We start from the raw sequence: 25,446 nt of genomic DNA on the forward strand, positions 1-25,446 counted from the left end.
CTCTTCAAATATTTTCTCAGGCCTTTTCTCACTTCTCTTTCTGGGACCCCTCTAATGTGAATATTAGTGTGCTTCATGTGGTCCTACAGGTCTCTTAAACTATCCTCATTTCTTTCATGCTTTTTTTCTTTTTTCTGTTCTGCAGTAGTGGTTTCCACTACTCTGTCTTCTAGCTCATTGATCCATTCTTCTGCCTCATTTAGTCTATTATTGGTTCCTTCCTGTGTATTATTCATTTCAGTGATTTTATTCTTCAACTCTGGTTGTTCTTCATATTTTCTAACTCTTTGCTACAAACTTGTCTCTGTTCATCTATTCTCCTGAGTTCTCTGATCATCTTCACAGTCATTACTCTGAATTCTTTCTTGGGTAGATTGCCTATCCCCTTATCACTTATTTCTTTTTCTAGGATCTTATCCTGTGCCTTTGCCTGGGACACATTCCTTTGCTGCTTCATTTTGCCTAAATTTCTATTTGTATTAATATGTAGGTTAGTTACATTTCTCAACCTTGGCGAAGTGTCCCTCTATATGAGATGTCCCATGCATCCCAGAAGTCCACTCCCCTCTTGTCATCCAAGGGCCAGGGTCCAGCTGGTCCCAGTGTAGAATCTAGCCTGCATTGGCAGATTCCTTCCACAGGCTTTGGGATTGTTGTTTTCTTACTTCTAATGCCTCCTCACTGGTGGCTGATGCTAGACTAGAGGCTTATGCAGGTTTCCTGGCAGGAGGGGCTTGTACCTGCCCACTGCTGGGTAGAGCTGGGTCCTGGCCCTTTGGTGGGCAGGGCCATGTCCAGGGGCCTGCCTAGAGGCAGCTGTGGGCTCAGGAAGTCAGCTGATAGGTGGGGCTGTGTTCCCACCCAGGATGTTGTTTGGCCTGAGGCATCTCAGCACTAAGCCTACAGGCTGTTGGGTGGGGCCAGGACTTGGTGCTAATGACCCAAGCCAGATGTCAGCCTCCAGGAAAGCTCATGTAGATGAACACTCCCTGAATGTCTGCCACCATCTTTTATGTCCCCAGAGTGAGCCACAGCTGCCCCCCACCTTCCCCAGGAGAACTTCCAAAGCCCAGGAGGCAGTCTTGCCCAGGCGCCTACGAAATCGCTGCCTCTGCCCTTGGTGCCAGTGCACGTGAGATGCTGTGTACGCTTCCCAAGAGGATGAACTCTCTGTTTACCCCAGTCCCGTGGAGCTCCTATACTTAAGCCCCACTGGCCTTCAAAATCACATGCTCTGGGGGCTCCTCCTTCCCACGCTGGAACCCTGGGCTGGGGAGCCTGACATGGGGCTCAGAACTCTGACTCCTGAGGGGGGGGTGTCTCTTCAATGTAATTTTCCTCCAGCACTTGGGTCGCCCACTCCAGGGGTATGGGGCCTGATTATATCGAGTGGACGCCCTTGTGCCATACTGCTGTGGTCCCCTGTTCATATTTCCAGTTGAAGATAGTCTTTTTTGATAAGTTCCAGTCTTTTTGATCGATGGTTGTATGGCAGTCAGTTGTGGTTTTGCTGTGATCGTGAGAGCAGACGAGCTTATGGTCCTGCTACTCCGCCATCTTGACTGCAACCCAGTATTTTTTTTTTTTAATTTAACATTTTAACCACTTTTGAGTGCATTCACAATGTTGTATAACCAACACCATTATCTGTTTCCAGAACTTTTCATTATCCCATATAAAAACCCTGAACCCATTAAACAATAACTTCCTCTTTCCCGCTCCTCCAGTCTAGATGTCTCATGTAATTCGAATCATACAATACTTGTCCTTGTGTGTCAGAAACATCGGTACTGTTTCCATTATTAGTCAACCTGAAGTGGGGGGGACGGGACACTTACATACAATTATTTTATTAATCATAATTTTATTAGTTGTAATAACAAGATGCTGAGAACGTGAATATATTTTTTTAGAACTAATTCTGAGTTTCATCTTTGTGGACTGTGTCATGGTTGAAAATTTTGCTGTTTTTTAACAAAGTATTTTTAGTTTGTCACATAGTGAACCTCAGTGGACAGATGAGTGACCCATTCCCTCATTATAATTAATTCTTTCCTCTGAAGTAGGACTATAAACATGCAAGATAATAAAGTTTGTATGTTCCAGGAGGAAACAGACACAAGATATTACATTAGAGAAATAAAATCATTCGTGTTGGAAGGTTTATGAGTGTTAGTTACCAAATGGACTTGGTAAAGCTCTCTGTTTTACTCCCGAAGAGGCCATTTTATGTTGTGGGGTTCCATTATTTGCAATGGTTCCTTTCCTTTTCCAATCAAGTGAGAGCCAATATGGAAAGCTAGAACCATTGCAAAATTTAAGACCATTAGAAATAGGATAGTTAATTAGCAAATGTAGTATTAATATACTGTAATAGTTGTAAAAGAATGTATTATATTCCATATTCACTAACAGTTACTCGAGGTGCTATAATGCCCCCTTAATTTTATGGTTAGTGACAGGTGTAACTGTCTGACCTCTAGTGGCTTTAGCCCGTTGCTGCATCTCATTGATGGGTTAAAAAAACAACAAAAAGCTAAGACTGTGGAAAGAAATCGCAAATCCTAATATAGAGTTCTACAGCTGAGTATATGATTAGCTTCCGTGAGCTTGTGCTAGTCCAGTTCAGAACCGGCTTTGGAAATCTGAGTTCAGGAGCTTGCAATGAATGTGTCAGCAGATGCTGCCTTGAGGCCCAGTAGCCAGTGTTCCCTCCAGCATTTTTAGTAGACACCCTGAAGTTCATTGCAAGCTTCCATTAGTGATGTTCAGCATTATTTTATAGGCTTGCATGAAGTATTTTTAGAATATTAACAGAATGTTAATTTAATATGTATTAATTGGCTATATAAATAATAACGTCTTATAATGTGCAGATGTTATGGGTTAATGTGAATATATTCTGATTCAAATTGAACAACAGTAACATTCCTTATACACTTCATTCCCAAGTTAATGTTGCTGTTTGTAAACGAGAAACAGATTGGAATTGACCAACAATTTGGGGAGATGAACTGATTATACTGAACCACTGAACTAAATAGACTTAGATACTGCATTTAGTGTGGTGCCCCAAACTGGAAAAAACTAAGAAAATTTACATGATTTTAGGGCTGAATAATTAAAAAAGAGAACATTCTGCCATGTGATAGTAAAATATTTTCCTTTGTCTTTAACATAAACCATACTGGAATATTTGATTCAATTTTTTCTCAATTAACTGAGTATCTCAATTAACTGCTTTCAAGTCAATGGTTTAGTGAACTATAAATAGCCGGACATATATGGCTAATGTGGATGTCCAGTAATACTTTTTAATTTCAAATGTCATGTGGATTATAAAGTTACATATACTCTAAGGCTTCTGTGCTAACACTTGTAGCTCTTTTAGGAGAATATACAAGAAATAGAACAACAATTGCTCTGTCTTACCCGCTGTCCATTTTCCTGCAGTCAGCATCTTCTTTAGCTTACCAAGAGTACTGCACTCTAATTTCTCTCCTTCCTGCCTGCTGTATGGTACATTTCCACTGCTTTGTGTTTCACGTTGCCATAGAGACAGGAGGTGCTCCAAAGCCCTGGGAAGATGAGTGGAAGGGGTCTTTGAGGAAACGGCCCCTGCTGGCTAGAGAAGCCCAAGGCAGGGATCTATAGCAGTAAATGGAAAGAGGGAATTATGTGGTCAGATCCGACTGTGTGTCCACAGGGCCTTAGGAAGCACAGGCCTGGCCAGTGCTGCATGCAAAATGAGTTGTTTACAGAAACCAGTTTTTCAGAGATCTCGGTGCAGCCTGGTGTTTCACAGGAGCCAAGCTTAAGGTTTTATTTGCAAGAAAATAATTTAAGTGACATTGACTTACTCCTTTTACTGTTTCCTCATTAAAAGGGAGCAGCTTCTAAGAAAGGTCCTCTTTGCCTGACTTACTTTGCCGATCCAAAAATTTCACCTTTAAAATGCGGATCGATATTCTTTGACTCAGCCGAAACCATCAGAAGTCAGAACGCAGGATGAGCACAAGGGACCCCACAACCAGCACCCAAATTGTTGATCCAAACACGCTCGTTCTAAACATGAGCGGTTTTTACTCTCAGTTGTCATGTATTGCTTCCATATTTTAGAAACATAACTTAAAGCTTTTAAGCATTTCTCTGTTATATTTCCTGCTATATGAACTCACAGTTGTTAATATTTTTCAGTTAGGAGAAATATGCTAAAAGGTTTTAAAATAATACAGTTTTTTTTCTCTTGCCTTTTCCTTACAGATATGTACGTGGGAATTATCTTTAAAAGCAGCCTTTTCTTTCTTTTTTTTTTTTTTTTTGTGGGTAAGATCCATTCTCAGGGTGAATTTTAGTCACATGTCTAGTACTCTAAACAGGGAAAGAATTCAGAGAAATTCAGAACACACCAACGTATCTTCCTAGGTTACTGGTCCAAGGGCATAGTATGCAGAATTGTACTTTTCAGGAAGAAGGCCAGTGATCTGTAAGTCTATCCAAAGAATAAGGTGGAGTGAGATCCTCTGAGGCACTCACTTCCCTCAAACTGACAGTAGGAGGCAGTCGTGTTCCAGCCTGAGCTGCCCTCTAAGGTAATGTCTATGACTCACTGCCAAAAAAAATTTTTTAACTCATTTTCTAGAAATACAAGAAACCAAAATCTTAGAAGTAGAAGTAATTTCAGATTTCATAATGAAACTTGGTACCATCAGTCCAGTACAAGATAATGTGGCTGGGCTTTGAACAGAACAGTCAGAAAAGGCAAGTCTGTCAGCTTTTGCCAGCGGCACCTCTGTGCACCTCGGGCCCACTGCAGGTCCTGTTGCAGTTTGAATAGGAGAATGGCAAGAAATAAAGGTCAATCTCGTTTTGGAGAAAGGAGAGTCAAATATGTTAGATCCTTCTAATTTTCACTGATTTACTAAAATGTCTACAGAACATGAAGTAAAAGTGGAAAGGACTGAACAGTAACCTGGTCTCCCTGTGCTTAGGTAACTGGATAAACGTATGTCAAACCAGAGATAGAAACAGTGGGTATGTCATTATAGGAGTTCAGTTTCATGAGTGTATTTTCAATTGTTAGCCACTATTTTACCATTCATAGAAGCTACTTAAATCGAGATTACCTAGGAATGCACAATTGTGCCTTCCCCTCTATATGAAACAAAATCACAATGAAGCACAAAATTTTGGAACATTGCATTCTTTCTCTTGATTGTTGTTCATGTAGCTAAAAAAAAAAAGTAATGTTTGGAAAGCATTTTCCTTCTGTAATAACTTATTCCATTAATATGTTGTCTTTCACTTACTGACCTAACCTCAGTAAGGTATGTATTGGGGGATTTTTTCCCCTCAGAATCAGAGTTGTATTCAAATCTACAATTTATTTCCCTACGTAATTCAAACAGCACATTTTTATTTGAAATTAATCATGACTGGTGCACAATCTGTGACCATAGAACAAAGCCAAGATTAGTAGTCCCAATTACATAGGGAAATAAATCGCTGATATAAATACATACTTCACACTAGGAGAAAAGTTCCAAAGTACATATTCATTCAGGGATGGAACCTGCAATCTTGATCTTGTAACTTTTGCTCTCACCCTGTGAATGATACATCTTTATATAGTGACTTGTAATAATAAATATATTTATTATAATATATAATAATAAATATAAATATAGAAGTGTTTTTAGTAAATATAGCTAAATGAACAATACTGATTTCCATTAGGCTATGAATTATTCCAATTTCAACTTCTAACTGAAGTTTTAAAATTATTTTTGTCATAATTCCTAAATCTTTTTAATAGGAATTATTAGCTTTCTAAGAGTCTAAAATCCAACGGAGATACTCGTCACTGAAATTTTCTATAAATTTGATGTCCGACTCAGAAATCTTACAGGTAGTAGCACTGGTGGGAACTCCAGGTGCTAGATGTGTGCTGTCCAGTCCAGTGGCCAACAACCAGATGTGGCTCTTGAGCTCTTGAAAGGTGGCTGGTCTGAATTGAGATGGACTGTAAGTGTAAAATACATGCTTGATTTTGAAGACTTAGTACCAGAAAAAAATTAAACATTTCGTTAATATATTTTTTATGTTGCTTATATGATGAATTGACAACAGTTGACATTTGGTTAAGTAAAGCATATTATTAAAATTAAATTCGCCTGATTTTGTCCCCAATATTTAATGTGCCTTCCAGGAAATTTTAAGTAGCATGTGTAGCCCACTTTTATGATGCTCATTATATTTCTGTTGGACAGCAGGCACTATTCTACACTCAACTCCAGGTCCTCAAGAGGCTACAAAGCATAAAAATATACCTTAAACAAAAATGATATGTCATCAGTTTGTCATTTGTAATGTTATTCTGAAGTGTTTTCTTTGGAAAGGATTAATATGGAACAAGGTGGTAAAATCACGTCATGCTTAGGTTCAGTCACTCAAGAAATAATGTTTTAAACACTCATTATAAAACAGGGATTATTCTAAGTATTGTCTTATTCTAAGCAAATAAAAAAATCCCTGTCTTCGTGGAGCTTACATTCTAGCAAGTTAGATCAGAGTTAGATGGATATGAGTTTGTTTTTCTCACTCCTTGGACATATTACTATCTTTTACATATGATCAGTGTAGTATATGCTTGGTGACAGGCTGGAGAGAAGTAAAGGAACATTTCTATATATACAATCATATGTAAAATTAATTTTAAAGGATTCCCATTACAAATGTACCCCTGGATTGAATTCTCTAATGAATAAAAATAGGCTTAAGCAGATTTTTATTAGGCATATACTGAAAATCAACTAAAAGTATTAAGTCCACGTGGAAATTTTTTAAAGGATGTATTCAAAAGGACTCCATGAGAATATACATCTTTTGTTCTGTAGTACTGGATATGCTAATGGGTTTGGTTTTCCCTAGAATTTTGAACTACTACATGAATATGACTTTGCATGTTCATAATAGAAATGACAGCATCTTAAATGTTTCAAGGACTCAGACTTAGTGTGGTTATTATGGCTATATATTTGGAGGGTTAACTAGTGAGTTGACTTAACCATAACTTCCACTCAAGATCTCTGGAGGAACAGTTGAAGAAATTGTGGCTATCTGTCTTGGCAAAGAGGATTTTGGGGGAACATGATACCTGTCTTTAAGTAGTTGAAGAGGAAGAGGAATTAGACTCCTTAATGTAGTCCTCATGGGAAAAATCAGTAGGGCCAGTGACTAGATAAATATAAGGTAAAACATTTAATTATTAGAGGACTATGTTGCCCTGTGAGAGTGTGAGGATATGACCAGAGGTCTTCAGACTTAGGCTGGACAGTCACCTGACCAGATGCTGAACAAGTGGGATTCAAGCATTGGATTGATGGTTCTACCAAGTAACCAAGGGTCTTTCCAATCCTGAGATTGCATGATTCTGCACTATATGATTCTATGAAAGTGAAATGGAGTTGAAATAGCATACGTTCCTCATTGAGAAGCAACATTTGTACACTGGAAATTTCTAATGTTGAATTAGGAAGTATAAAAAATAAAAATACTTGAAACACACTGTAAAATATGACTTAGAAGTGACTTCAGGAAAACATTTAGGTCCTGTGTATTTATTCAGCTGGTTTTTTTCCAGTATGGCTTCCCAGTGATCAGCATGGGAATAGGCCTTTCCACAAACCCCCAGAGGTCAAGTGCTCTTTACCTTCGACAGTATGTCTTTCTGCTGTGTCCCAGTCCTGTGCCCCAGAGCCATGGGGGGATAAGACTTGGATTGGGTTTGCCAGAGGCAAATGTCAGTCTGTGTGGCCTTGACATTTCCTGGACTTCTCTAAACCTCAATTTCCTCATTTATAAAACAGAGTTGTTAATACCTGTATTTTAGGGTTGTTAGAAAAATTTTTAAATAGCATATAAAAGGCTTGTCAGATATAGTATGTATTCGATAACTAAAACAGAAACCATATCCCTGTGTTATTTCCTCACCTTCTTCCTCATAAACCAGCAGATCAACAGATCCAGTTATTTACTATCTGGTATCTATTAGCTGACAGGCAATTTCATACTTTCGAAACCATTTACTTAATAGCTGCTAAGCCACACAGTGCTGACCGCAAGTGTGTGGTAGCCTGAGACAGCTGTCAGCAACAGAGAGCAGGACCGGTAAATGGATGCTGTGACTGGCTTCGGTACGTTAGTGTGAAGGGGAGGGTGCTTTGGACATGAAAGCTTGACTTGCAGGTGTGTTGTTTGATTATGGTAGGGTGTTTGCATAGAAAGGCTGAGATGGGCACAGGACTGGAGTGCTCCCCTTAGGGCTGGAGATGCAGATGTGGGAGTTTCCTTCCTAGAGGAGATGGTTGAAGCTGTGAAATCTTTGTAAAGAATGTAGAAAGGACGGGAAAGAAAAAAAAAAGGGCCTGGGAACTAACCATGAGAAATGGCCACACATGGAGAGAGATACCTTTGTGTCTGGGAGAGGCTGAGAAAGTAACATAAATTAGAAGACTAAGAATGAATCATCAAATGTGGGCAAATAAGCGAGGTAAGGGCCTTGTCGTGATGGGAGGTGCTAACCGCGAGTCTGAGGACTTGAGTTTTGTCTCTGGCTCTGCCTGAAAGTTCTGTCCGCTGCCTCAACTTTACGTAAAACAAGGTCAACGCACCCAGGTCGCCCATCACACAGGAGTGTTACGAGAATCAGATGTGTGGGGAAAGCATTTGCAAACTACGGAATACCCATACGTAAAGGGAAGGTGATGACACTGATATTGTTAATTACATAATAATATACGAAGTTACAGATGGCTTTCTGTAATGACTTATGACACCAGTTACCTGGAGGTGGGCCAAACTTCATTGGTCACAGTCTTCCAAAACACACCAGCTGCCAGTTTGGGGGTTCCCTGTCCACCCTCACTTCAGACCAGCTGGATTCAGATCTAGGGGTTTTTACTATCCCCTCAGGTTCAATAATTCACTAGAATGACTCACAGAACTCAAGAAAGTGCTGTACTTAGTATTACATCTTTATTATAGTAGAGGACACCAGCCAGACAGGTCCCAAACATGAAACTTCTATTGTCCTTAGGGATACGTTACCCCCAGCCCCGGCACATCGCTAGGTGACGATGTATGTCTTATTGTTGGTGTGTGACAGTACGTATTGCCAACCAGGAAAACTCACCTGATCTTCAGTGTCCATAGTTTGTATTGAGGCTTCATGACTTAGGCGTGAGTGACAGGTCACATGATTGAACTCAGTCTCCACCTCCCAACCCTCCATGATTGGTCTTTGTGATGTGGCCATCTCCCATTCTGAATCACTCATTACCATAAACTAAAAAGGGTCCCATCATGAGCATAAATTATCATTATTATCATAAATTATCCTCATTGGCATAAATATCAGAAGGGCCCACTGTGAATAAAAAAGACACTCTTACCACTCTGTTAATTCAAGGGATTAGAGGCTCCCTCCCAGGAACGGGACAAAGGCTAACCAAGTTGGGTTTGTTTTTATTTTGTTTTTTTAAGAAAGTGTTTTTATTTATTTATTTTTTGGGGTTTTGGGGGGCAGGCAGTAGGCAGTTACCACAGTCTTAATTACACATGCTCTGAAGTGTTGCAACTGTAAGAGAAAACACGGCATCGGAAAACTGCTTTGAGTTCAGGGATTTTGAGGCTTCTGGGAATCTTGTAGGGAGCAGGTTTAACAGAAAGGTTTAACAGAAAGGATGAAAGCCAAATTAGAATTTGCTAAGAACCAGGTAGAAAGGTGAGAGACAGGGAAGCAAATAGAGTGGGCCATTCAATTCAAGTAATATATTAAAAATCAGGAAGATAAGCAGTTGAATGGAAGGGTCTGCATGACTATTCTCTTTAGAGGAAAGAGGTCGGACTGATCCTGGATGTCCTGTGCCCAGGAGCCTGCACCATCTCGAGGTCCTTCTTGCATAGAATTCAGGAAGGCCCAGTAGAGGAAACTGCAAAATGCAGTGCTGTCTTTAGATTTTTATATAAAAGGCAATGAAATAGAAGAAGACTAAAGAGAAGTGTATATATAATGAGTTTATGCAAAAAAAGAAAAAAAAAACTTCCTAATTTAATTGTCAGTTATCTCCTCTATTCAAAAATATCTTTTATTTATCATCCTGTGCTTTGTCTGTTTGAATTGAGGGAGTAATTGTTTTGTGTTGTTGTTTTTGTTTCTGTGTAATTGGTTTCAATAAGAGTTTCTTGGCACTCCTAAAAGATTTTAACCATATACAAAATGCCCTTTTGCTCTTTTTATCATTTTTATACATTTTCAACACAAAAGATAAAGTAAACAGCCGAATGAAGCAAAGGGAAGACAATTATTTATAGTGTCAGTAAATCAGCAGTAAGGATAACCACAGGGGTATGGGCTGCTGGCGGCCAGCCCTGACTCCAGTTAGTGCATAGATTAAAAACATATATTTGTCACACACTTTACTATCATGTAGACCCAGTAGTGCTTTAAAGATTATATTTATGGGTCATTCTTTCCCTCCTGCCAAAGTGATGCCATTGCTGGGATGAAACAAACAGCTACTTAGTAGGTCAAGGTAATAGTTAAGAGCAAAAGGTAAAGAATTGTAAGGAGAGACCAAACTTCAGGAAGACTGAATAGATGCAGTGAAGTTAGGACACCAGAGTTCTCTATTCTTTCTCCTGTCAAAGCTGCCACAGGCTCGCCATTGACCACAAAAGGCAGGAGCTCAATTTTATATTTCATCTGAGAGTTGGCACTTCTGAGAAGTCAGTGCCCATTAGAACCACAATGTGATGGAGGATCAATACTGACTTAAAGGGAGTAATGCCTCTTTCTGAACCATAACTGATACTTCCTGTAGCAGAGACGGTTTTCCCCAAGGGCTGTCAGCCAGGGTCTTAGCCTTCACCTTCCCAGCTCGGGAAGCATAACAACTGTTGGCTGAAATATTTCCTCATTTAGATGCTAAGTTGCATATGTTTATATTTGCTTTTTTGTCAGCAACTTCCTGGTTCCTATGTGTTTTGTGTTAAGATGAAAGGATGAAAAGGTTAGCTCAGGATGGTGGGTTTAGGGGTCGGGGAGTGGGGTTTAGTTCTTTGTCATCCAGATCTACAATCTGCCCAACATCATATGGGATCCAACCCTGAATGTAGTTTAAGGGTTTTTTTCTCATTTTTTTAAGTCTAGTGGGTTTTCTGCATTTAACAGCCATTCAACTTTTCAACAATTATTAGCTCTTCACTTAGTTTCAGACAAAAGCTGTTGTGGGACTCAGAATCAATTCTTCTAGTAAGAATCCTATGAGGAATTAAATCGAAATAAGTGAGTTTTTAGTAAAAGGAAAATAGCATGTGTTTTCAGCCTGTTTAATTCCACAGAAGTGTAAATCCAAGATGTGTGGGTTGGATTCCCTTACTGACCTGGTACTAAGAATGGCAGCTGGTCCTGGCCCATATGTACTCCAGTCATTGTATCCAGTGGCCTGGATATTGGCTGTAGTCCTGGATAGATCACAGTTCTCTTCAAGACATCAATTGTAATACCTTAAATACAAGAAAGAAAAAGAGAAAAAAAAGGGAGGGAGGAAGGAAGGAAGGAAGGAGGAAAACAACAACTTTGCATTCGATTCATAAAATAACTTCCACTCTTTGGAGACTTAAGTAATCATTCCACTTTACCTTAATGTTTTTAAGGTTCCATTTAACAATGTGTATTGGTAAGGATTTGACTTGAGGGGAAATAGAACATGCTTCTTTTTTAATTGACACCCAGCCTTATCTTCCATGTGTCCAAGTGTGTCATCTTTCATATAAAAGAGATATGAGCCCACCAGCAGCACCTCTATAGCGATCTCTCCAACTTACAGGGTTGCAGCATCCCTGATGTCTGGAGTGAACCATTTGGAAACTAAGTGTGTTTTTGTGTGGAATTTGGGTCTCCAGTTCAGCCCACATGAAACCACTAATAGTGGACTTTTAAAATAAAATTAATGGCAAAAGACACCTGGCCTTGAACCAACATTATAATGAAATTTATGTGTAAAAGTGAACTTGCAACTTGGGAGAGTCCTCTACTTGTAAATATTTTCTCTAGTTTGCAGTGGGACAGGAGATTCTTTCTCCAACCCAACTGCATTTATCGTTTTGCAAATTAGGATGTGACTCCCTCTGTTCCACAGTTTGGGCCTCCTAAGCCCAGGGACTAGGGTGGGGGCTGTTGGGATGCTGAGAGAGAAATGTGAGGGTTGGAGTGAAGAGATGTGATCTAGGAATTTCTAAAGTCCTTGTGGACTTTTTTGATTTCCTGTTTCCATTTAATATTATCTTGTCAAAAGATTCTCCACCTAAAACCACAGAAGAGTTACATGCCAGCTTGGTTTTTCTTCTTATCATTTTGTCCCAAAAGCTAGCCCACCACTACTTGGAGTTTTCTCAGTGGGGTGGAAATGCTCTTGCCTGTACTGGCCCACCCACCGTTACCCACCTGAGCCTCCAAAGAAGTTCAAAGAGTAAGCAGTAAAAGAAAAACCCGGGTTCTGCTGGGCATTTCATCCTTGGATCTGGTACAGGTGGAGTAAAGGAGGACAAAAATATCCAAGTGGGTGTACAGGCCTTGTGTTTTAGCAACACGGAGTTTACTAGTGACCTTGACAAGAGCTGTTTCAGAAGAGTAGAGGGTCAAAAGCATGACTGGAGTGGGTTCAAGAGAAAAATAGGAAGAGAGAAAACAAGACAGAAGTGTAATCAATCCTTCTGAGATGTTTTGCTACAAAGACAATCACAACTGAGGTAGTACGTGGAGTAGGATGTGGAGTCAAATAGTTTTTTTTTCCTCTCTCTCTAAAACTGGGATTATTACAATATAGTACTATTACCCCAAAAGCAGAAGAGAAAAGACCCCAGTTCTTGTCACACCTGAAAAACAGGCAATCAGCCAGGAGACAAAGCATTGTGTAGCAAAAGATTTTAAAGGTTTTATTTAGTAAAGGGAAAGTACAGCTCCAAGAACAGGAGGTGGGCTGATCCCAGGGCAGATACAATGGTCTTTGTTTGCCCCCTTCTCTTAGTCCCTCACTTAGAGGAGATCTCCTGATTAATTGATGGCTCTTGTCCCTGGAGTGCTTAGTCATGATCATCTCCCTTTGTGCATTTCCTTACCCATGATGCACACAGAAAAACCCATGGGGGTGCCTAAACTGCAATACTAATTTTATTACATGAGCACTGGGTGATGTCCAGTTAGATCCTTGTCACTACTTTACAGTTGTGGCCATCAGGTTCTAACTGGCTTCTTGCTGGCACTCATTTAGAGTAAATAAAGCCCCTTTATCCAGAAGGCAGGCATACTGCCATTTTCCAGACCATCCTTCCTCCTTCTCCTCCACCTATGTGCCCGGTGCCCCAACTTATCTAACTGCCTAACAGTATTTATATGTTGAGGGGAATGATTACATGAAGAAGAAACCTTTATGACACAGTAGAGAGAGGACACAGCTTGTCAGAGAGAAAGACAGGCACCCTTACAGGTGGTCCTCAGAGGGGAGCACAGAAGATCCTCAGGCAGAAGGAGTGTACGTGCCTGCAACGAGTAGATGGATGTTGGGGGCGCAGGAAGCTTCTGGGGTTTCTCTCCTGATTGCTTCTACAAATGAGTTAAATGCAAGTGAAGGAGAACATGGTGGACGTTTGCTGGGAGAGGAGGAGGGGTGACAGGCTTGTCTAGGAGAATGGAATTGTAATGGAGTGCCGGTTATACTTGACGCTCATAGTCATGAATTTCAGTGAGACCAGGAAAGAAAGGGAATGTATGTGTGACCTTGGAGATCCTGTGCTGAGGTAGTTTACATAGGTACACCCTCTGCGTTACAAAGTTATTGGGTGTGTTAAATGTGTCAGAAAGCATTTTGAAGTATGAGTACAGGATCTTGTTATTATGAAACTTTGCTTTGAATTACTTAGCACTTTTCCTTAGCAAAAAGCTTTTTAAATTTCTTTAAGAGCCTTGGTCTCTCTAGAGATGGCATTTGGCTTCTGCCCCTGATTTACTCGGTAACTCAGTCTAAGCAAATGACTTAACCTCCTTTTGCTTTCACCTCTCAATCTATGAAATGAGGGTGGTGATGTTTAAATTGCAACAAATTCCTTAGAAATAAAGGTGCTATCTAAATGCAAGCTATTAATAAAATGGTATTTCAGCCCTCATGGGCACGGTCACCAGAGAGTCAGAAAGGTCAGCGCATCTGAACCAGCCTTGGGTGGTGGAAGCCTCTCTTGCAAAGCTTGGAAAGAGGAAGAGAAAGACAAGACATATCCGTTCAGGAGGTGCCCCCTCCTTTCTTGCTTTTGGTTCTCACAACTCCTCTTTGAGGTGGATTATTAGAACCAGTACCTCAAAGAGAAGAGGTACCCAGTTAAAGCCAAGTGGTGGAGCTTGGATTTCAAGCCAAGGTCACCTTAAAATCCCACGCTCTTTTCACTTCCCCACATGTAGCTTTGGGCTTGGTACGTTATAGGCAGAGAAGGTGCGGAATGCTTGATTTATGTAGATTATTGTAGACCCACATTTAAGCCAATTTAATCTCTTCTCGGTTATCAAAAATGTAGTGAGAGTTGCCCAGCAGCAGAATAAACCCGTTTGGTGGAGACAGCATCATGATGGGGTCATTTACAAGGAATCAAATGACAAGAAAAGATAGGTACATTAGGGGGACGCAGCAGTAAGCCGACCAAAAATTTGCACTTAGCTACAATGCGGTTTTCAAACACTTTGGGGGCAGGAGGAGGGTGCTAGGGGAAAAAAATTGTGCAGTCATGGGAACTGTAGGAATACTGCATCGCCTGAGCTTTTTACTGCAAACATAATATGTACATTCTAAATGATAGAGCATAAACAGCTCTAAGAGAAAGTCACTGCTCTGTTAGATTTTGACTTCTGAGTACCAATTGCCCACCTGATAGAAAAGGTGATAGGAAAAGTGTATTTATTTTCTTCGAACAGCTAAAAGGTGATCATACTTCTAAAATTTGTTGAGATTGTCCAGGAAAGTGTGTAAAATACTCATCCATCACTGGAAGCCCCTGGTCAGGAAGTGACAGTGCAGTAAATATCTTCAGCTGCCGCCTTTTAATGGACAAGCTGTTTTCGGTTAGAATTTTCAGCACTCACATAAAACACACTGTCAGGAGTGACTTCTCGTGCTCTAGAGTCATCACTGTTGGGATAATGGAACATCTCGCAGCGAATAACCAAAAAAACTGTAAATGTCATGTCAAGTTTGTTGAAGCCATTTGCAAGCCCCTTTCAAGGTTACATGAATATTGAAGGTGTCTGTTTTTCTAAAGTTGGAGATCTGTGAGAGAGATCACTCTTCAGGTTGTGCGATCTGAGAGTCAAGCTAATGAAAAGAAAATTTGCTCTTTGGGAAAGTCAGTCAGTTAGAGCCATTTAGCTGTTAGGATTGCTCCCCTCCCCTGACAGCCTGGATAAGTCAGGATCCCAGTCACTTACCAATAAAAGAATGTATACGTGTTTATAAGTTACAGGTCTGTATGAATATATATGTATATCTTTGACAAGTTACGATATTATCTTGATTTGCTAGGAAGTTTTAACAATTTGCCTGCCAAATTCAGTATTTCTTTTAAGAGAAAGCACTGAATTTAAAAATTCCCAGTAGAAACTTTCTTCCTTGACTTTGTTCAAAAAGGAAATAAACCTCGTTATCATTCAAACTAATGCTTGTCTTGGGTCATAGAGTGTGGAAATAATTCCTTTACCCAATGCATATTTATTGAGCATCTATTTTGCTCCATGGCCATTCTAGGCACCAGTGTTAACAGCAGAATTTAGAATAATGTCCCTGCTCTCTTGGAGCTTACATTCTAGTAAAGAGGTAGACCACAGCCAAGTAAACAAATATCTCATGTGTCCTGTGATGTGCCTTCTGTGAAGGGAAAGATGAGGGTAAGAAGACAGTGATGAGAAGAGCGATGGCTATTTTAGATGGATGGTTAGAGACAGTCTCTCTAGATGACATGTGAGCAGAGACCTGAATGAAATCCAAGACAAAGCCTTGAAAATAACTTGAGTTATAGACATTGCAGGCACAAAAGAAGAAGGAAATAAGTATTAATGCTAATGAAATGGTTGTCTGTCTATATTTTTTAGCTTATTCTTCTGTGTATTTATTTTAAATCTGCTTGACTCTGTTGAATATTTTTTAGTTTAGTCTGAAAGAAGTTGTTGGCTGAGAAGAATTATTTTAATATTTCATAATGTGCACAGTCCTTGCTTATCACAGTGATAAGTTTCATGTTTCTTCCTTCCTTCCTGTAGAAAATCAGAAGTTGCAGTTGATGGAAGGGTCACATTCACACCACAATATCAATTGCAACTCAACAAGGACTCCAGTCGCCAAGGAGCTTAATTATAATCTAGACACTCACATGTCGACAGGGAGGATCAAGGCAGCTGAGAAGAAGGAAGCCTGTAACGCAGAAAGCAACAGAAAAAAGGAAATGGAACTTACTGGCCCTGTTTCTAAAAACGAATCCATTCCCGAAGTTGAAGCCCTGCTGGCAAGATTACGAGCTTTATAAATTAAACTGGTAAAAAAATGATTAAGCTGAATAGAAAGCCATGCTCTCAGCTGTAACACTTGAAAAAAATTGCTTTTTCTGTAAGTGACTTTATATAGTTTTAAATTATAATATATATTAGAAAAATAAAGCTAAATACATGGTTGCTATGCTCTTTCTGTGTACTTGAGGTTTTGGCTTATTCAGGATTGTAATGGGCTCTAATGCTTTTTCTTTGTCTTCTGGTGTTCATGTGTTCTATATTTGGTGGTGAAATTATACATAATGTTTTAGAGAGCAGGTAGGTGGCCATGTGTTCAGCAGTGTGTCCTCAAGAAAATACCATGTTTCTAAGTCACTGTAATGTTCTCTTTACTATTTTCAACATCAGTGAACATCGAGTCGTCAGCCTCGAGTCTTGTTCCACATCCATGTATGTTCCACGTATGTTATTTATATAGACCCACGTTTCTCCTTAATTGGGACCTGCGTGCTATCGGTGTAGCATGGAAAACATACAACTGAATGTAACAGAGCCGAGAGGAAATGATTGGTGAGCTAATTAGCATCACTGTTGAATTCATGTTAATTAGACCCTGTAGGAAACTAGGCTGCAATTGAACACACTTCCAAAAATGATGTAATAGGAAGATACACTCTTTTTGCAAAATGCACATGCTTTTGTACAAAGTGGATGTACACGGTATTACAGTGCTGCCGAAAAGTCAGCCAAGAGAACGTTCCCCCCCACCCCCCGGTAATTATGACTCTGGGATAGAATTGCCATTGTGAAACTTCCCAAGTAACGAATTTTTTAATTTCTGTGAACCCACTTGAAATTGCAGTTTCTTGGATCTGACAATCAATAACTTTAACAAAGATCTGAAATGTTTCAATGAAGGTTTTCCTATGCAAATACTGCGATTTTACCTCCTTTGGGGCATCAGATTAACTCTGTTAATTCTGTATCAAAGAAAATAAACTTGCTACTTGCACTAAATGAAAAAAAGTTGCTTTTTTTTTTGTAGTTAGCATAGTCTGTGGATAAGCTGGAAATAGACTCTGCTGAGCAGTCTAAGCATGTCTTTTGCTTTATGACATGCAATAAGCAAGTGACTGCTCTGTTACCTTCAGTTAAAAAGCAGTTATATGGGACTAGTCTGGCGAGGTCCACTGCTTTTTATTTCCTTGTTTAAGTTGCCACCTCCTTTCAGCTCCAAGTTAATAAAGTTAATTAATTAGGACTATGAACCAGGCCCTGTTTATAGACATTGGGGAGCAGAGTGTTAGCCAGAGCCAAGGTGAGAATAAATTGTTGTCATCTGTGTTGCTGAAATGCCCATTTTGCCCTCCAGTCACAACTCCTATTTTCCTGAAAACAGATCTTAAAAATCAGAAAAGGCAAAGGACATTTACACCTTTCAGCAGACAGAAGCCCTAACAGCAAGGAAGGAAGTTAAATGAAAGAGTTCTGACTATCTGTCCATAACATGATTTTGCAAAGACTTGGGAATTTCAGAAACAAAACTGAAATGCCACCCGATAGTTTGGACACACCAGATGGCAGGTAAATACTCTGTCAACTTAGGGCCGGGGAGCAGACACGGGGAGAAACAGCCTGGCCAGTAAAGGGAAATGAAGATGACACAGCCTCCCAGGCCAGAGGAAGTCAGGGAAGTCTCGAAACCGAGCGGGTGGCCCCCGGAGCATCTGTCTGCAGAGGCTGAAGGACAACCTTCAGGCGAAAGCCAGGAGCCCAGAGCTCACAAAGCACCAGTGTGTGCCCTCGGAGCCCATTCTGAGCAGGCTGAACAGGAGGACTGCAGGCATCAGGAGGAAAACACCAAGTGCTGACAGAGGTAAGAGCCAACCAAAAAACATTGCTCTCCTTTGCAGATCAAAGCCCCTACAACAGTGGGCAAGGGGTGAGAATCAGGGTTTTAAAATTCATAATATTCCTTTAGCCGACTGTAGATGAAAACTACAGAGATGACCTTTAATTTGAAGGCAGGCATTGAGGTACAATTTTGTGTTTCCGAGCAAACAGATTTTGTTCATTTGAATTAGCAGGTAAAAGGCCAACTCAAAACCACCTGGCACAGCTCAGTGCTTTGATGAGGTCCTAGTGACAAACCCCAGAGAGACCCCCCCTCCCCTTTCTCTCACATCAATGCAGAGAATTTGGCAAGAACACAGACAACTAAGTGATCACTGACTTGTCCAAAAGCAAAGACTGCTGCTAACAGGTTTCCCAATCAAATATTTAAAGTAATTAAAAAATAAGGAAAGCAATCTAATCACATGTGCATGTGTGTCCTTTTGTTAACATATTTGAACATTTAAACAAAATATGCCAAACCCCTAGTGTTTATATGCGGAAATAGACATTTCAGTAATTCACGTGAAAGTTTTCGGCTAAATCTAGAAAATGCTATCATTTATACCAAGTAACTTCAAAACTCTTCTAGTTGTGACCATGCTATTTATTCAAAAACAGGTGCAACAATGACTTCAAAGTGTTCGTTTAGCCACAAATGATTGTCTCCTGGGTGAGTCATTCTTATTTAAAATGCCATAATCCAATGTAGATCTGAGTTTACTAGTTAGAAAGTGAATCTCTAATGCACAAATCTTGGCTACATTTCACCTTAAACTCTCATCTCTCGATAAGCACAGGTGGACGGGCAGCACGTTTAGTGAAGAGGTTGTGGCAAACTTTTATACAGACTGTAATTTTTGGAAAGTAGCAGGTCGATGTGTAAACTGCTAAGAGGAATGAAAAATTCCAAAAGTGAATACATTGTCTTTTTCTTCATACTCACTATTAAAATTTTTGAGATCAAGGAATAGTAGCTGGCCAGTGCTCATTTTTGTCTGGTGAATTGTTGAATGGTAACTGTTACATGCCCTTGCCAGGCATGAGTGTTCTTAAGGTGTGTCCTCAGGCCACACTGTTCAGCCATTTTGCTCAAGAGCTACTGTTTATAAAAACCCGTGGAGCTGCTAAAGAACCACAAAGACTGGATGGCACTTCAGAATTGAACCTAAGTCTCCCCATAAAATGAAAACAATGGAACCTTAAACCATAAAAGTTCATTATTCCTAAACAGACTGTTGCCTTTTAAAATGGGTATAAAGGAGGAGGTTATAGCCAGGCCGGGAATGGATCTGGAGTAGAATGAAAGTTCATTGTGCCCCTAATTAGGGTTTGACCGCGGAGGTCTCTTCACCTCCTGCTCACCTACTTAGATTTGAGTGTCACATTTGACTTCCACCACATTCCCCCTTCAGCATCTCCAAGAGACAAGAACTTAAAAGGAATGTCGATTTCTTTCAGGAAACCTTAAAATGATGGACTTTCCCCCTCTGCTCTCCATTTTGCAACAGCAACCATTGGATTAAAAAATGTTTTGAAGATTCCGGATGGTGCCTCCTTGCAATGAATATTACCAACATTCTCCAGGTTCCTGTAGAACTGTTATTATACATTTTATACTATTTGAATTCCAAATTTTTAAAAGGCATTCAGATGATGAAATTGGAAGCCAAATTTCTAGATTATCTCTTCAGGACCACTTATTCATTTTCTTTTACAACAGCCTTTTAACATATTTTAGTAAGTCTATTACATACATACCTTTGCTTTTTTTTTTTTAAGGGAGGTACTGCTGGAGATCGAACCCAGGACCCCGTGCATGCTCAGCATGCACTCTAGCATTAAGCTATACTCCCACCACTTGTATCAAAAGTTTGAGACTTTCCATTTTTCTCTTGGCATGTTTATTCCCTGTTATGTTTGGATTAAAAACCTGTTTGTAAGATTTTCTCCTTTTTCCTAGTTTTCTAACTATGAGTTACTGAAAATTTATTTTAAAGATGAATCTCCAACAACAAATCTCATCTTAATATTTTATCTATAATCTGACTAGGTGTGATTGATGGTCAAATATAAGGAAGCTAAAACAAAATAATTAATCAGATCAAGACAACTGTTTTAGTGAATTATTCCTTGAAAGTGGGACCAAGTCCTCAAATGAGTATATTCCAGTTAATTTCTTCCCAAAGTGTCTGTTTTCACAGGCGTGGCTAATTCTGGTAGAACAGGTCTTTTTGCATTGAAAAAAAAAAAGTATGTTAATTAACCATAAATACTTAACATGTGTATTTAATACACTTAATAATGTCTAGAAATGCAAATTATAGTTGATACAGGTAGATATTAGTAATACAGACATTTTTACTTACATGCTTTGTAATAATTTCAAAGTTCAGTATGTGTGAAGCATTCATTAAAATATATCAAAAGTAGGCAACAAAATTTCAGCCTTGTAATTTAAGTACCCGATCTCTGAGGGAAGCTTGATTTTAAATGGTGTTTCTTTCCTTTCATCAGGCACACATACTTGGCCCTTTCAATGCAAAACCAACTAGTTGCCTAATAAAAGCAAACAGGTGCCTCTCCAGCCTGGAAAAAAAAAAAAAAAAAAAAAGCATGTCTTTGGAGGGTCTCATCTTGAGTCCTCTCCTTTCCTTAATGACCTAACAAGGGCCATTCTGATGATTGTTACGAGTCGTGACTGACGTCCCACACCTGGGGCCTCCCCAGAGCGTCAGAGTCCAATTTGACTGTGATAATAAATAAAATCTTGTCGTAGTATTATAGGATGTTTGGCAAGGACAAGAAATAAGGCCCTTTTATAACTCCCCAAGGAATCTGGTGATATTTCTAACGTGATCTCACACATCATTCTGTCCTGCCTGACCTTCCTGGTGTCACCCTCCTGAGTTATAGCCTGTATCCAGTACCCTCCCTCCCTCCACAGCCTCTCCCCCAAATAAAGGATTGCTGACCCGAAGAAAACAAATCTGATTTTTTTTTAACTTTATAAGAAAATCCATAAAAATGTCCTGGCACTCACTCCCTATGTTTTCTGCAGAACATTTACTGTCTCCATTAGATGAAATGTTATGTCCTGCATTATGAATACTGAAGGTCTCTGAGAGATGAAAAGGACCTCGTTGAGATGTATCCAGCTTCATTCCTTAATGACTTCTGGGGTCCTGGGATGTTACAGGACACATTATGTGTTCACCAAGTTCGCCAATTTACCACCCACTTTTTCAAAGATCAGTTCCTTTACCATGACAGTCACGTGGGAGAGTAGCCTCGCAGGCACTCCCCCGTGACTCCACCTGGAGAGGGATGCCTTTGATCTGTTGTAATCGCTTTCCTCACACTCTCCAGAGAAGCTTAACAGCTTCTGTCCGAGGAGCCAGGAGAACACCCTTACGTAAGAACAGGCACACTTCAAGGACACTGTTAGGCATGGAGACACTGGTGCCACATGGGCATGGCAGCCATGCCTGTGGAGACCAGATGCCCTGTCCGTGACCCTTCTTTGGGCATGGCCCAGGTGGAGCATGAGGGAAGCAAAGTTTGATTCTGATAAGCCCCCGTGTTCCTGAGAAGCTGGGCTTCGGCCGTCCTTATGGCTTCTCCTCCTCTATACCTGCATCTCCTTCGAGTTCTTTAAATGGATGGTAACAGCCGCATTACCCTTCATGGAGGACAGGTGCATTTTAACTCACATCTGACCCAGAAGGGTGGAAGGTCTGCTGATGGAGACTTGAGAAGCGGCAGAGTCAGGGAATCTATGTCTGCACGTGAAACAACCCAGAATCACACCTTCCCCTCGTTCTGTTGTCATGGCCACCCTGCCTTCCAGGGGAGCCAGCTCCCCTTTAAAGCGAAGGTCAAAGCACAGACCAAAGTCCCTTTCTGCCATCCTCCCACAGAGCTGAGACAAGCTGGGATTCTGAAACACTTTGCAAAGCTCTAAGTCATAAAGTAGAGGGAGAGATAAAGGCAGTGAGAAATATGAAGCCATCCAAGCTAATAAAGGATAGTTCTCAGCGTCCACAGCAAGCACGCCCTCCCACTTTGAGGAGAAGCTGGGGAGTGCAGTCCTCTGGTAGGACAGCGGGTGAGGGAGGGTCCTCATGGCCCATTTCTGAGAACAACCCAGCCCTCTTCAGCTTCACATACCCTCACAGGTTGGCAACCATTGATCCAGTCCCAGACTTATGTCCTACACACCTGTGAGGATTGTCTGGCACGTTGGCTGACTGGGTTGTGGACAGAGGCCACACCATCCGTGAGGAGTTAGAAGGGCAGAACAAGATGCTGAGGTCACAGCGGGGTTGCTGGGTGGTACAAGAAGGGAGACCTATGTGGTAAGGGCTGGAGGCAATAGAGATGCCATGTATCTGTGCTCAGCAGGAGGGAGGGCTCAGAGGACAGGATGGTTGCCTTCAGATCCTTAAAAGACAAGCATGGAAGAGATAAGGAGCTTTTTCTGGGTGTCTCCAGAGGACAGAGCTGGGGCCAACAGTAAATATGAGAAAGCGTTTTACCTGTAGAGCTGCCCAGTGATGAGAGGCTGGCCGTCAAGTTCATGAAATCATCGAGTCAGAATCCAAGCAAGTCCTTGTGAGGGACAATGGAGGCCATCTAATTCAAACCCCGTATTCTTACTGGAGGGATGAGGGAGGTGCCCCCCAAAACGGGCGCCCCTGTCTCCTTGTTCTGTGTACCCCAACCCCGCTCACACAGCCTCCCTCACCACGTTACCTCAGCAAGCAAAGGCCAGCTCTGTCTGACTGGGAGATAATGAAGGACTTTATTACTCAGGTAGAAGGTTGGCCTCTGTGAACCCTGGGGGACTTTATCACTCTCAGAATCTGTGTTCTGTGACTTTATGAAATCATAAGTGGACACCCTACCTTGGGATTATCACCTCCATGCCATCACACACTCCACTCACTTATCTCTTTGATGGACGTAATAACTGTCTTGGTTTATTCATGTACCTGCTCCAGGTCATGCAACTGAAATAAATCAGCCCTACCCTAGAAAGAAGTGGTCTGGAAAGAAAGGCAAGGAGCCTCGTGGGAAGGAACAGCTGCTTCTGAGGGTCTGGGCTCAGACCCCTGTTGGCTGCCGCGTCTGAGCGATGGAGCAGCTCATTCCCAGCGTGTGGAATTGTGGTGCCGAAAGTAGCACCGTGGGTCCCTCAGTGTTCTAAGCGTGTGATGTGTCTCATCTCACGTTATACGTATAACACCTTCAGGAAGAAGAGATGCTCTTGGAGCCCACTTTACCAGAGAAGTTAAGTCATTTATCCATGGTCACACAGCCACCAAGGAGCGAACATAGAATTAAAATCTAAGCCTTCCGAAACTCCAGACCCTGTGATCTTAAGCTATACGGTCTCCCTGTGTGATTCTAAAAATGCCTTCTAGAAAAACACCAGGGGTAAAACTCAAAACACCTCGCCTGCCTCCTGTTTGGTGCAGTTTTGTAGTTGGCCCTGATAGATGACTCACCACTTGACTTCATGATTTTGTTTCAAAATGCTGTGAGTCCCCAGAATCTCCTATGCCTCTATACCAAAGATGAAAATGGATAATTTTAGAAAAACTTTTCTCAGTTGAATTCCTGTCACCAATGCTTTTTCTTTGAGTACAGTATTGTCAAATAATCACACATATAAATAAAAGGTGACTAAGTTTAAACGTGAACATTTGCTGCCACAGTTGGTGAAAATGACCAACAGTTGACAGGAATGTCGGGTCCTCTGAGGTTGGTCAACTTTCCAGGCACTGCTCCCACTAGGAAAGCTGGTCCTGCACACATGAACAGCTTGTCAAGGCCTCCGTGGTTTGAAGACTCGTAAGATTTCTGTAAGCATGGTATGTACAAAAGATGAGTTCTTCCCAAACCGTTAGCCTCTCAGCAAAATAACAATATACATCATTTTTGTTTTTCCCTTGGCTTCCTGTTTTCTTTCTGAATTTCGGGGGAAATGGAGGTACAACACACGAGTTGTAACTTTGGTAAGATTTATTTTTTACAAAAACAATCTCTGTGTAAAATAAGCCTTTTAATAATATCTAGAACACTGAGTATATTTGAGTTCAGGGTTTTTTTAAAAAATAAATGCAGAATGTGTTGAGCTTTTAGGAGCTAGTCCATTCATCAGAGTATTTCTCATACCTTTAATTAGTAGTAAGCTGTGCTTCTTAGAATAACATATTTTGAGAGATGTTTGAATTTCCTCATTTGGATAAGTGGCAATTTATGTTCCAGTCATATTGAAAATGGGAGATTTATTGTAGGGGGACTGAACATGGTATCGGCCTCCCATAGGTATGTTTTTTCCATCCTAGAGCTAGCAATACTAACACAAAAATAATTGAATTTTTAAAGAAAACTTAAATGAAGAGCAAATTTGCCCACTATTACTAAAGCATTTCAATACAAGGTTTCTTTCTGTCCATTCTTTTTGTTCCTAAGTTTAAGCCTCTTCAGGTTAAAAGTTACTAACATTATCTTTACACACAGATCTAGTGGCCTATGTAGCCATTATCTGAGTTGCTTATAGAAAAAAAGGACTATGTTTTGCTAATCACCATGTCTTCAGTGTCCTGTCTGATACCATAAAGCTCAATCAAATTTACTTCAACTGTGTTGAAAGATAATTGGTGAGCAATCTGTTTAATGAAAGAAGACCAAGGGGTCCATTAGACAGTGAGCTTGGTTTATTCTTGGACAACACTTACACTTTCGCTGAAGTCCATGTACGTCTATAAAATATCGATGAGAAGCAAGAGCCCATCATAAGCTGTTCAGATGCCAGTTCTTACCATAAACCCACTCATTCAGCAAGGCCAGGGACTCTGCTAAATACTGGGTACAGGAGGCTCAGCAAATGGAGCCCCTGTCCTTGGAGGCTGTATAATCCACCAGGCAGGACAAATAGAGTAGGTACGCTGAGGATAAGA

At 40.6% G+C, this 25,446-nt stretch overlaps 1 protein-coding gene across 2 annotated transcripts in view; it reads left to right on the forward strand.

Moving 5' to 3' along the window:
* The window catches only part of DIAPH3 (diaphanous related formin 3), a 471,599-nt gene extending 454,007 nt beyond the window's left edge, over positions 1–17,592 (forward strand). For both annotated transcript variants that reach the window (XM_064493111.1, XM_064493110.1), the window contains one exon: positions 16,361–17,592. In XM_064493111.1, the coding sequence (XP_064349181.1) occupies positions 16,361–16,623 (263 nt within the window). In that variant the 3' untranslated portion in view covers positions 16,624–17,592. The remainder of the gene's footprint in view (positions 1–16,360) is intronic.
* The last annotated feature ends 7,854 nt before the right edge of the window (positions 17,593–25,446 follow it).

The sequence above is a fragment of the Camelus dromedarius genome, chromosome 13, assembly GCF_036321535.1.
Source record: "Camelus dromedarius isolate mCamDro1 chromosome 13, mCamDro1.pat, whole genome shotgun sequence".
Classification (NCBI taxonomy): domain Eukaryota; kingdom Metazoa; phylum Chordata; class Mammalia; order Artiodactyla; family Camelidae; genus Camelus; species Camelus dromedarius.